The sequence below is a fragment of the Protopterus annectens genome, chromosome 10.part0 (assembly GCF_019279795.1).
Source record: "Protopterus annectens isolate FY-2018-M chromosome 10.part0, PAN1.0, whole genome shotgun sequence".
In the NCBI taxonomy this organism is placed as follows: Eukaryota; Metazoa; Chordata; order Ceratodontiformes; family Protopteridae; genus Protopterus; species Protopterus annectens.
Window position 1 is genome coordinate 25,398,727 of NC_056744.1, and position 13,564 is coordinate 25,412,290.

The 13,564-nt window shown below is 42.0% G+C and overlaps 1 protein-coding gene across 4 annotated transcripts in view; it reads right to left on the bottom strand.

Annotated features, from left to right (window-relative positions):
* The window catches only part of ITGB4 (integrin subunit beta 4), a 1,147,860-nt gene that overhangs the window by 431,865 nt on the left and 702,431 nt on the right, over positions 1 to 13,564 (bottom strand). For all 4 annotated transcript variants that reach the window (XM_044084971.1, XM_044084972.1, XM_044084974.1 and 1 more), the window contains exons 18-20: positions 9,698 to 9,804; positions 8,936 to 8,969; positions 735 to 920 (exon numbers count right to left, since the gene is read on the bottom strand). In XM_044084971.1, coding sequence (XP_043940906.1) covers positions 735 to 920; positions 8,936 to 8,969; positions 9,698 to 9,804 — 327 coding nt within the window. The remainder of the gene's footprint in view (positions 1 to 734; positions 921 to 8,935; positions 8,970 to 9,697; positions 9,805 to 13,564) is intronic.

The window sequence follows — 13,564 nt, forward strand, 5'->3', positions numbered from 1 at the left end:
CATTGTGCTGATGGCAGAAGGTCAGAAGATTTTCATAGTGAAGAGGTAGGTGGCCTTCAAGATCTAAGGGGCTTTGGGATTCACAGACTCAAATAAGCAGCTTGGGACAAAGATAATGATGCATTTTCTTCCTGAAATGTCACTTACAGCATCTCCTTTCATGATATGATGTCCAGCAGTAATCACTTACAGCAATATGCAACCTAAACTGCCAAAGTCATCAGAAGATGCCTAATATTAGATGCATAGACTTTGAATTTTGAAATGTGTGGAAATTTAAACTTGTACAGCTGTACAGTTAGGAGTTACTTGTCAGTTCATAACTATAATAACTGCAGGTATACCAGGATGTCACATGTACAAGAAATGTATGAACAGTAGTAATAATTTATATTCATATGCACAAAACCAGGCAGTGCAAGAAAGACTACCAAGACAGTTAGAAATGGAGGTGTAACAATAATGACCAAAATCCTCCTAAAGAAATGCAGGCCTCATACACATAAGCCTACACCCCCTCATCCATCTGTGGGGTATAGTATACACAAGGACAATCAGGTCTCATCAGTAATGCTTTGACAAATCAATGATTGCCATTTTTTATGTGCACTGAATCACATCAGTAAACCTTTCAAGAAGAGTATTCAATCCAGCATTTATGTGTTAAAATTAAAAATATAACTTGTACACTGTTACGACAAAGAAAATTCCATCTACTGCCTTTCACTACTCACCGATCTCTTTGGGGTTGATTGTCTGAGGGTAAGTAGCAGAGCGATGAACATTGTCATTGATTTTCCAGACAACATGGTCACTGCCTTTTAAGGGTCCCGTGCGTACCATTGGTGTGTCCAGGTGATCTGATGTTAGGAGGCTCTGTCGTAACATGTAGTGATCCTCTTTGAAGCCAACCATGCGACCTGCACGTGCACACACACATAGAAAAAAATACTAAGCAGTAGGAATTAACATCAGAACTTAATCCAGTCTGGTCACATCCCAGTTAGAATTGCTCAGCTGTTATCCTATCAGACCAGAGCAATATATTCAGCCAAATATGAAATAACCTGAAATGATGTTAAAAAGCTTTTTTTTTTAAATAAATTCAGTGCTTCTCATCTAGCCAAGTATTAGGTCTCCTAGAAACCAAAGACCTTGAAATTTGATGAGCACCTAATCAGCCTGTATGTAATACTTACATGCCTACCCATAAGCTCCAGCTATCAAGGACTGGGATGACTGCAGATATTATTTAACTTTAGATTAAAAAATCCACAGCCATTAAGTTGAAATCTTTACCAGTTACTTTAGTGCATGATCCAGAAGCAGATATAAGTACTATGGCTAACATAAAATACTACATATATTAACTTAAATAAAAAAAATAGAATAGTTGTGTAAAATCTTACCATAACCATAGATGTCCTTCTCTTCCATGTTGCAGTACTCTTGGTGTGGGATTTCCCACCTCAGACAACCCGTACGTTGGCTCCTACACAAAAGCTTCAGCTTGGCTGTTGTAGTTGCGTGGGACGTCACACGCAGGCCCATAAACCAGGGACCTTAAATGTGACATCTGCACGCACAGACCTCAGAACTTGAAGGCCCAACAGGAGGAGTAGCCAGTGATGTCAGTCATAGGGTCAAGGAGCCATTATGTGGTTACATAGGTCACAGGATATGGTGTAGACCCCAAGAGACCTGATGATATGAGTGACTGAGAGAGAGAAGGATAAGGGTGTTTTGGTAGGTGGGAAGGAATACTGCAACATGGAAGTGAAGAACATCTATGGTTATGGTAAGATTTTACACAACTATTCTATGTCCTTCTATTCCTATGTTGCAATATTCTTGGTGTGGGAGAGTACCACAGCTTAGTTGGAAGGAAGGGTGGAGGTAGAAGAGGCTGATTCCCCAAAGCCCTGCAGGATTGCCCTGGCAAATCCTCTATGTGTTCTGGAGACATTGTCTAACTTGTAGTGTTTGATGAAAGTGTGAATGGTGGACCATGTGGTTGCTTCCAGTATGGAAGCGGTGTCCAGGCCTTTTAAAAAGGCTTTGGAGGCTGCCACTGCCCTGGTGGAGCTTTAACTCCCTGTTGGAGCTTTTTGCCATGGTGTGAATAACAGAGGCAAATGGCTTTTCTAATCCAACATGAGATCGTGTATTTGGAGACTGCCTAGCCCAGAGTCCTGGGGTGGAAGGAAACAAAGAGTTGATTGGATTTTGTATTGTCTAGGTAAAATCTTAGCTGTCTGTGTACATCCAGGGAGTGGAGTATTCTCTCACCATCATTGGTAGGAGAGGAGTAGAAGGTGGGAAGATGAATAGATTGGTTTAAGGACAGATCATTGACCACATTAGGCATAAAGGAAGGGTTAGTTCTCAGTGTTACCCTGTCCTTGTGGAAGGTAGTGTATGGGGGGCAGGCTATTAGGGCCTGTAATTCAGACACCCTTCTGGCTGAAGTTATGGCCATTAGCAGTACTGTCTTCCATGTGCACATTTGCAGAGTAGCTGCACTAGCAGGTTGAAATGGAGACTGGGTTAGTTTTTCCAGAATTAAGTTAAGGTCCCAGGGTGGTGGGCTGGGTTTTCTTGGAGGTCTGATGTGTAAGACCCCTTTTAATAATAGCTTCACGTCGAGCCTGGCTAGGAGGGGGGTCTAGTGGCAGTCAGGATGAGATTGCTGAAAGGTGGACTTTCAATGAAGAATAAGAGAGTCTGCCCTTTACTAATTGGCAGACATATGCAAGAACTGGGGGAGGGGGGGGGGGCTCTGCCATACATGGATCCCTGCCCTTGTCCAGACACCATTTTGAAAATCATTCCCATTTAGCCAAGTATAATTTTCTTGTAGAAGGTTTCCTAGCCTCCCTCCGGACTGAAGGCACATCCTCTGAGTAGTGGTGCCTGAAGGGAATTAGAAGTTTATCACCCACAGTGTCAGTGACAACATCTACAAGTGTGGGTGGATGAGGGTTCCCTTTTGTTGTGTCAGAAGGTCCACCTTGTGGGGTAACTTGTGATGACTGCCTTTGGCTAGATTGAAAAGTAGGGGGAACTAGTGCTGCCTTGGCCAGTAGGGAGTCACCAACAAGATTTTTGGTTTGTCTCGCCTGATTTTCAGGAGGACTTTCTGAATTAGTGGGATGGGAGGAAAGGCATATACAAACCTTCCCTTCCAATAAATGCAGAAGGTGTCTACTCTCCAAGCTAGACGGGAGTAGGTCTTGGAGCAGAAGGTCTGCAGTTGTCTGTTCTGGGGGGGGGGGGGGGGCAAACAAGTCTATCTGAGGTGTGCCATACCGGTGGACAATGTCTAGGAAGACATTCCTGTCCAACATCCCTTCATGCTGTGGACAGGATGTCCTGCTGAGAAGGTCTGCTTGTTTGTTTTCTTGCGAGGGGATGTAGGATGCCTGCAGGGACAAGTTGTGTCGAGAGGCTAGGTGCCATATCAGTAAGGTCAGTCTGCACAGGTGGTATGCTTTTGTTCCACCCTGCTTATTGAGTTACCACATAACTGTGGTGTTGTCTGTTATTATTTGGAGAGCACCTGGTAGTAGGAGAGGGGTGAAAGTTTTCAGTGCTAGAAAGACTGCTGTCATTTCCCTCACGTTCATGTGTTTGTTCTTTAAGGATGGGTGCCACTTTGCTTGGACCCTGTAGGATACCATTGTGGCTCCCCATCCTGAGTCTGAAGCATCTGTATGCATAACCTGGTTTGGTAGAGGAGGCTGTAGAGGAAGGCCCGGGTTCAGCTGGACTTGCTGAATCCAGCAAATTACTTCTGCCTTTAGGCAAGGCAGGAGTGTGATTTCTTGCTCTACAGGATGTTGGTGCTGAGACCAAACATTTTTTAGATACCACTGTAGCTTTCGCATGTGCATTCTGGCTAGTAGAAGCATGGGGATAGTGGCTGCCATCAGGCTCCAGGGTCCTTAGGAATTGCCTTGCAATTATTATTTGGGACTGCACTAGGGCTTTGAAATGGGAGGTCAGGGAGCTGACCTTGTCCTGGGGAAGAAAGGCTTTCATTATGTCGGTTTTGATTCTGCAACCCAGAAATATTTTGTCTTGTTCTGGTGTCAAGGATGATTTGGGAGGTTGAGAGTGAACCCCAGACTTTGTAGTAGGCCCATGGTAAAATCTAGATGGATTAACAGAGTTTCTATGCAGTCTGCTAGGATCAGGATGTCGTCTAGGTAGGGATAAATCTGAATCCCCTGTGTTCTGCAATAGGCAATGGCAGGTGCAAGATATTTTGTGAACACTGTGGGACAGTGGACAAACCAAAGGGCAAAGTAGTAAATGGCAATGAGAGGAGACTCCAGAGAAACATAAATATTTTCTGTGGGAGGGTAGAATGGATATGTGCAAATAGGCTTTCAGGTCGAGTGTGGCCATGAAAGCCTTGGCAAGTATGAGAGGGAGTAAATTTGGAAGGGACAACATTCTGAAGGTGGGCACTTTCAAGAAAAGGTTTAAGAAGGAAAGGTGTAGAATGGGTCTCCATGGTCCATCTTCTTTAGGGACCAGGAATAGTCTTGAATAGAAGCCCTTTCCCTCCTCTCCTGAAGGTCTGTCAGAACCTGTGGGAAGAGGTGTCTTTGATTTTTTGAGGGAAAGAGGACACCCCTTAAGGGTGGCCTTTCTTTCCAGGAGAGGAAGTATCCTTTTTGAATAATAGCCAGAACCCATTTGTCTGTGGTGCTGGTTTTCCAAAAGGGGAGGCAGTGGTTAAAGGAGGGCAGAAAGGGGAAGGAGGGCAAGGCAGTCACTCATTGTTGGGGCCTCCTCTGTCTTGAAAGGGCTGTCGAGAGAGAGGCTGAGAGACAGCTGGCCTGATAAGGGTTTGCCTTCTGGTTCCTCTTCTTTGTCTGGAAGAGGTAGGCCCAGCAGAGGCGGGTTTTGTCTGACAAAAGTGACCTTGGCAGGGTAATTCCTGTAATAGTTGGGAATTGGGGACACCAAGAGATGCTTGATGTCTTGCAGCTCCTTCCTCTTTTCCTGCAGATTTCTGAACAGGTCTGCTGATTGTTTGCCAAACAGGAAATTAGGGTCCAGGGGGGCATCTAAGATTTTAGACTTGAAGTCTTCAGGTAAGTGTTGCAAATGAAGCCAGGAGTATCTCCTGAGGACAGAGGCAGATGCCACAGAGCATGGAGAGGCCTCTGCAGCATCATAACTGTATCTAATTGAGTGTCTGGCTACTTGGGCAGCCAGAGATAGTTTGGAAGAGATGTCAGCTTTAGAGAGACAGTTAGGAGTAGCATCCAGCAGAGTAGTGGCTTGACAGACCAGGTCCAAAGCATATTTGGTCATATGGGTTTGACAGTTGATGGCTCTAAAGGCCAATGTGGAAGAGGTGTAGATCTTCTTTCCAATTCTATCCATTGTTTTGCTGTCTTTGTCCATAAGTAAGAGAGAGGCAGATGGAATGAGTCTGGATTGCTTATCTGATGAAATGAAATCACAGCAGGATCTGATAAGAGAGGCTTGACTAAGAATTTTTGGTCATAAGGCATCTTGTAGAAGTGGTCTGGCCTCTTAGGGGCAGGTGGCTGAGAATCTGGTGTTTTTTATGTAGAAGCAAAGGCATCTAAACAGGCAGGGATGACAGGTGGAATGGCAGAAGGGGAGGGAGATTCCACTTGTAAAATCTCAAAATATCTCTTTTGAGTCTCAGACATTTGTGAGGTGTCCCATTTAAAGTATTATTTCATTTTGGTGATGGTTTCATCAAAGGTGATATCCTCTGGTGGGGGAAGTCTCCCTCAATTGATTCATCATCTGGTGAATAATACTCTTGAGGAGAGGTTATTTGAGAAGGGTAAGAAATGGATTCCTCAGGAGAGGAATAATAGGTCTCTTGCTCTTCTTCCCTCTCTTGTGAGGTAAGTGGTGGAAGAGAAGAAGGAGAAGCAGGCCTAGGGCTAAGCAAAGGAAGAGCAGCTGGAGAACAGGCTGAAGGCCTAAGGGCCAGAAAGGCCTGCTTTAAGGAAGAGATGAAGGACTGACAATCAGTCAGGCCTTCTGCAGGTGAAGCCATATGTTTAGCTTTTTGTTTCTTTTTGACTGGGGTAGACTTAGGAGTAGGCCTGGAGTCAGATGCCTGGCTAAGGGTAGCAGTGTCTGGTGGAGGGATCCTGGCTGGAGGCCCGACTGTGTCTGGTTCCCCCTCGACCTTGGCAGTAGCCAGTGTCTGGGTTGGCTCTGGGGATGTGTCAGTCATCAACTGTGAAGCGGCTTCCTCCAAGGTCACCGTAGAAGTTGATGGGTCCGTCAGACTTCCCTCAACTCCTAAATCTGTAGCTGGTGGGGCATCTGATAGCAGAGCAGCAGAGGAAGAGAGCCTAGGAAACTTGGCCTTCTTTCATGGAAGTTCAAGTCGAGGCCTCCAAGAGGGGATCCATCTGAAGAGCTAATTTTTTAAGCTGTTCGTTTTCCAGGTAGAGATTTAATGCAGCCAGACAGCTGTGAAGGGTAATAGGAATGAAAAATTGGAAGATAAAGCAAGCTTTGTGATTGTGCTCCTGGCCTAAGCAAAAAACACAGCGGTCATGCATGTCTTTAAGGGGTATCTGGTGCTTGCATTGGCATTTGCCCTTTTCTTGCTGACATCGACTAAAGATTGCTACAACAAACCAAGCTTTAGCTAGAAATTAAAGAAGAAAACCTCAACGGGATACTACGCACACGATGTAGCAGTCATCTGTAGCTGAAAAGTTCTGAGATCTGTGCATGCACATTTAAGGTCCCTGGTTTATGGCCCTATGTGTGACATCCCACACAACTACAACAGCCAAGCTGAAGCTTTTGTATAGGAGCCGACGTACGGGTCGGCTGAGGTGGAAAATCCCACACCAAGAATACTGCAACATAGGAATAGAAAGAGATTTATATTACTTGTAAACTAGAATTAGAGTGAAGGTATCCTAAAACAGACAATATCAGTCATACTACTACCCATTACTTTTAAAAACTGCTGGTGTACAGCATCTCTCATGACCTTTTCCTTTTTTACTTACCCCTTTTTTCTTTACACCTCCTCCTATGAATGGAAATGTGGCAGATTGCAGAAATTTAGCCAGCAATCTTTCTCTTTCATGACTTTCACCTATAGTACCATAGATCATACCTTAGTATCTACAAACCATGCTAACCACCTGCTGAAGATTCCACAAATAGGCACTATACAGGTCAGCTGATTACCTCTCCACCTGGCTCTCCATCCTTATTTACTCTCAACCCCTATGATCATTAAACATTACTCATGCTCACTATATTACTCCATTCATTCCCCTTAGGGTAAGGGCTGACCAACAAGCATGGTGCTACCATTCCCTCTGGGCTTGTTTTTTTTTCAAAGGCTACATTCTCTAGTACATGTACCCAGTAAAATCTAAGGGGTTGACGTACAGTAAACATCTGCTAAGGGCATGTTTCATGCTTTTGTAAGTGATGTTTCCTTAATCTGCCATGCTCCCTTGAATGCAACCACATCTGTTGATGCTTACTCTCCACAGGAGACTCTAAGCAGACCTCACATGCTGGACATGTACTTCTAGCCATCCCCCAGACAGAGGACAGTGGGTAGTTTCATTACTCCTCTCTTCCCCCCAGCCAGCTTCTATACTTTCTGATAATTAAACTGGGGATGTTTGGGCCATTGTCAGGCGTTTATCCCTCTATGCTGTAAATTTGGATACTCCTACCATAAAAAAACAGAAATGTGTCCTCACAAGAAATGTAAATACTGTTGGATACATTCCAGACCTTGGTTTGTGAAGATGAAGACCAAATTTGTTGAGCGGGCAGTCAAATACCAGGCTGCAAAGACCTTCACTGTCTCATTACTATGAAATGTTCTACATCTGGTCCAGTAATGCATGGCCTGTAATGTGATGTTGAAAGATCAAGTGTGTGTATTTTTCAACTAACGAACTATGTTGCACTTAGATATGTTCATTGCAGTCAGCTCCCTGTGGATATTCATACATTTGGGCAAAAGAACTCCTATTCATCCATCCATCCAATCACTCATTCATCCATCCAGTGGGAAAGTTACTAAATGTGCTTTGTCTGCTCTGTTTCCCAGGTTAGCCCTATCTGCTAATTTAGGCATAGAGTTACTCTCAAACTTAAGTCATCAGTACAAAGTGATGGGATACCTTGTTTCTGTGCCAGAATGCTTTTGCTAGCTCTCATTTGTGAACAACATCAGTGCTGAACACTGAACCCCAGTCTGGAAGAAAATTACTCAAACTGGTACATTCCGGTTCACTTGACCAACAAAGCTACAGTGCTTTGCAACTCAAGGAATCAACATGCAACACACTGTATTCATTACTAGCATAGGTCCATCCATCCATCCACAACCCCTTTTTCCCATATGGGGTTGGGATATCACTTCAACAGTGACAATCATCTAGAGCCAAGGTTTACACTGCCAGGTGGCTAGCCCTGTCACTATTGTTCTTCCAAACTGCACACTCACACCTATAGCCAATTTAGAGTGTCCAATCCACCTACTGCATGTCTTTCAAATGTGGGAGGAAACTGGAGCACCCGGGAAACCAACGTGAACATATGGAGGACATGCAGACTTCTCATAGAAGGCACCCCAGCCAGTAATTGAACCAGGTAATGTCTTGCTGTGAGGCAACAGCACTATATGATGCGCCACTGTGCTGCCCTATCTACTGCACCGCTGTGACAACCATTACTAGCATAAGTGCCTATTAGTTAATGCTAGACCTCCTGTGCAGCCACTGAGCTGTATGGCCAAATGTTAAGGAACTGCACCCAAAATTAACTACAAAATGCACTAAAGAGCTATATCTACTTGTGCAGGTCTGAAAATGCAGTCATACGAACAATGCTGCTTCACACTCCTACCAATTTTTATGAAACAGTTGAAAATTTTTACCTTTAGGGCAACATGGCAACAATGCCAAACAGGCCTGAAACATAAAAAGAAAGAGACAATTACAATCACATAGTCCATAACTATATGACATGCTCTGCCTATCATATCACATCTGTAAACACTCACACATACATATTAACATTACTGTAAACCTGAAAGGCAGGTTATAGCGTGTCTGAGCATGTCCACCCATTCTTTTTCATTAGAAGGGTTCAAATAAATAAATAAATACCGTACACAAACAAGTAAGATTTTCTATTTGTTGCAGCAGTTGATATATGCACTTACTTCCCAAACAGACATTATTTGCCATCTTATACTTTGGAGACCCATACTATCTATCCTAGAGTAGGTGTTAGGTTGTAGTTCAGGTTCAACACCTTTTACGAGAGCAATACTATCCTAATATTGCAGTTAACAATACCTTACCTAAGCATTAAAGGATCATGCTTTCTGGTACACAGGACATTTACATACACACACACACACACACACACACACACACACACACACACACACACACACACACACACACATAAATATATACACATACACAGATATGTCAAAGAAACATGATGTTTTACAATGCTGAAGATCTATACTCTTAATTGAGGAATGACAAGCTAACCATTTTTTTCTACTGCATTACTAATTATGGATAGTATAGCTTGCCTCTTTTATTGGATGTTTCATATCCAGTTCAGCTCAGAACGTTACTGCCAGAGCTACACTGATTATTAGTAAGACAGAAACAACGCTTACTTTACAGCAGGCACAGTACTTCCAGCAGAGCAGTGCTAACAGTCCCAGCAGTAACATCAGGAAAATCAGCAGTGGGATAAGCCACAAAAAGCCACCGGGAGGACAATCTGTAATGTGTAGAAAGACAATTTATAATCAAAAGGTTGAATAGGCTTGGCTCAGTTCCAAATTTTCCCAAAAAACAAAGTGATCATGTCAGCTGAAGAACCAAAAGAATTCATGTTGAGTGGTCTAAAGTATCACCCAGTCACCATAAAATCAAACATATTTTAGAATGGCTCTACCATAGTTACACACTTAGGCCTGCTTTTAGTTACTCATGAGAGATATTATAACTTTCCTTTCTCTACTATGAGTCTAACAGTGCGTAAGGAGAGGGCTTTCTCTGTATATGTATGTGTGTGTGTGTGTGTGTGTGTGTGTGTGTGTGTGTGTGTGTGTGTGTGCAGTTGTAATTTGAGCTTAATCACTATGCCAGGGATTCCCCCATTCTTGGTGAGCTGACAACAGCTGCTGTTTTCCCAGCTCCCATTTTTACCAGCTCCTGCGACACCTGCGCTGCTATTCAAACACGGGTCAACTAGCTCAGATCTGTTTCACAGATGGATAAAGCCCTGACTACACCACAGAAACCATGTTTGATTAGCAGCACAGGAAGCTGGAAGAGGAAGGCAGGGGGTATGGAACTCAGCAGCCAATACTGGTTCACCCATTCTTGGGGTGAGTGACACAGAGTGGTCCACGGCAACACTGACCATAACAGGAGTGCTAGGGCATTGCAGATGATAACAACTATTGGGCTGGGCATTCTCTGCTACAGAGCAGGGATATACTGGCCATTGATGACACTGAACAAGCAAACCCTAGGAGGCAGCATTAGGCAGAATTTCAGCTGCTGAAGAGAGGGCTTAGGTCAGGGTAGGGAGGGGGACACATATAACAAAGCAAGCCAGCCCACTCCCTTATATTAGACTCCACATCATAAAGGAATGAATGAGTTGAATGATGTCTCATCCTGATAGGGAATGACTGGGTCATAGGGTTTCTTGCTTTGAGTCCAGCTCTCAACATTCGCTAGGACAAACAAAAAGCCTGGTCAGAGAATGAGGTACTAGTTAGGGTCATACAAGCAAGCAATAATACCCTCCAGGGTGTGTGCTAATGTGTAATTAATGCCCAGCCAGGGGTGTTATGAGGCCTGATGCCACAGGTGGAGGGTCTCTACACCCCTGGAAGGGTGTTAATTACACATTAATACATACCCTGGAGGGAATTATTGCATTTAGAGAATGGGCTTTCTGTAAAACTGATGTTTTACTTATTTTTTTAAGTACTATTAAAATTGTTGTGTTTTATTTACTAATTTTTTTAAGTACTATATATATTTTTGATGTAAAATAGTTCCTCTGCCTAATTTTCAAACTTGCTGTAATATATGTTAATGGTGTTGGAGGAAGCATTTTATATCCAAAATATAACACTTTAAAAATGTCCAGGTATTTATTTTTTTGGTTCCTTTCTCCTAAATGTTTGGTTTGTTACCGTTTATTAGAAATTGATTTCTCTAAATGATGATACAGACTTGAATTTCAGGCTTTCATTTTGTTTAGAAAATTAATTCTAACATAAATCCTGTTATTTATGCAACTTTTATAAGAACAATAATTAAATTTTGTTCCTATTTTTGAGACTTTGTTCTCCCTTTATTTTGTTTATCCATGTTTCTTTAGCTGAAAGGTCAAGAAGCATGTAGACCACTTTACTACTATTGCCAGTGGTCGATCTTGGTTATGCAGGCATACAGTAATGTTGTGATTTTATAACAGGATCATGTAAAATATACTGTTATTTTGAGTCTTCATCTCTATTTATTTTATGTTTATCCAGACATGTTGAGTTATGAGGTCAAGAGGTAAGACCTCTTTGCTGCTGCCAGGGATCACTCTCACTTTTCACTCTCTCTCTCTCACACACACACACACACACACACACACACACACACACACACACACACACACACACACACACACACAAACAAACTCTCTTCTGCTTTCATACATGAATACACTTTCACTCACGGACATACACATACGCACACTTTGTTATTTTACGTTTCTTTTCTTTTTTACTTTACACTCGCTAAACAGCAAAAGCGCTGCTTAGCAAGTATAAAATACCAGCTCACTTGATCTCACTGTTCACTGTCTCTCTCTCTCTCATACATACATATACACACAGTCTCTTTTGCATTCATGCATGCATTCACTCACACGCAGACAGAAACATAAACACAGTCATACATATACATACATGCACATGCACTTTTTTCTTTTTCTTTTTTTACACTCGCTAAACTGCAGAAGTGCTGCTCAGCAAGTGTAAAACAATGGCTCGATTGATCTAACCTTTACTCACATGCTCGCATATATGGACGCACACAGATATGAACACACACAAATTTTTTTTAATTTTCTTTCTTTTTTTTTTACATTTTACACTCACTAAACAGCAGAAGCGCTGCTTAGCAAGTGTAAAATTATGGCCGCCATTATTTTTTTTTTCCAGTCTGAGCTCTATGGCAGCTTGATACAGCCATAAAGCAGTGGACTTGTTTTTTCAGAGGGCCTTACTTGTACATTAACATGCTGCTGGAGAATGTTTATTCTCTAATCAGGGTGTTGATGTACAGTTTGCCCTTTCTCTAAGTGAAAGTAGAAAAGTAGACGTAATGGGACCCAAGGCTCCAATTCTCTATGCCATGGACCTGCCTCCATCATCTCTTTCCTTTCTTTAAGACATTAGACATTACATTCTTTTTGGATCACTCTTTATATGACTTCTTTCGTAGACTGTGAATTATTTATTTATTTATTTATTTGCTGAAATCTGATTACAAGGAAAGTCTGAGTGGGTAGGTGTCTATTTTCAGTGGAGGCCTTGGAAAAAAAAAGATCCAAAGTATTTCAAAAACATTTTAAGAACAATAATTTTACTAATCTCAAAAATAATGCAAAAACACCTACAGTTAAATAATTATACAAAATCAGACATAATATGACTACATAGGTTAAAAACAAATGCAGCTTATATGACAATAATGTAATATTTAGAAAAATTTTAGCCAAATTAGAGAAATTTAAGGCAAGTTATTATAATACAAACAGGAATTGCAATGTTAAGTGAGAGAAAAAAACTGTTATTGCATGTTTAGCTAGAGAGTCAGGAGAGACAGAAAATGATTGAATTTAGGAAGTGTTTATATTTATTGATAAGAGTTTATCCTGCTGTTGAGCAACAACAGAGCCAGATACTGGCTAGGAATTCTTCCAGAAGGTGAGTATTGACCTAATGGATACATGTAAGGAGTTTCCAGAACTTAGCAACATGGTAGAATTACAGACCATGCCCAGCTGATTTGATAGATTTGTAGACAGAAAGAAGTTTTTGATCACTGTATTGTAATGACAGAGTGGAAACATAGTCACATAGAATGATAAACAGTTGGATATTGGATAATTTTATAGTTGGTAAGAAGTTGTGGAATAGTTCTAACCAGGTCCCTATTAATTTATCAAACAAAAATATCATCAAATGGCATTTCATCAGAAATGTTGTTTGTCGAACTGTTCTGATTGAGATCGCATTATGGTATGGATAAAGAAATTTGCCCTTTCCCCACTGTAGTGTGATCTCAGAGTTGGTATATATAATTAGCAGGGGCTGTGGGGGAGTTTGATGAATTAATACAGAGCTGTACATGAGTTGTGAGTTACAAAGCCATTCTTTAATGTCTGTTAAAGTTTCCTGAGTAATGTTTTGGAGATGTGCCAGGTTGTCTAATATGCATACAAGTGTGGAGTCATCTGT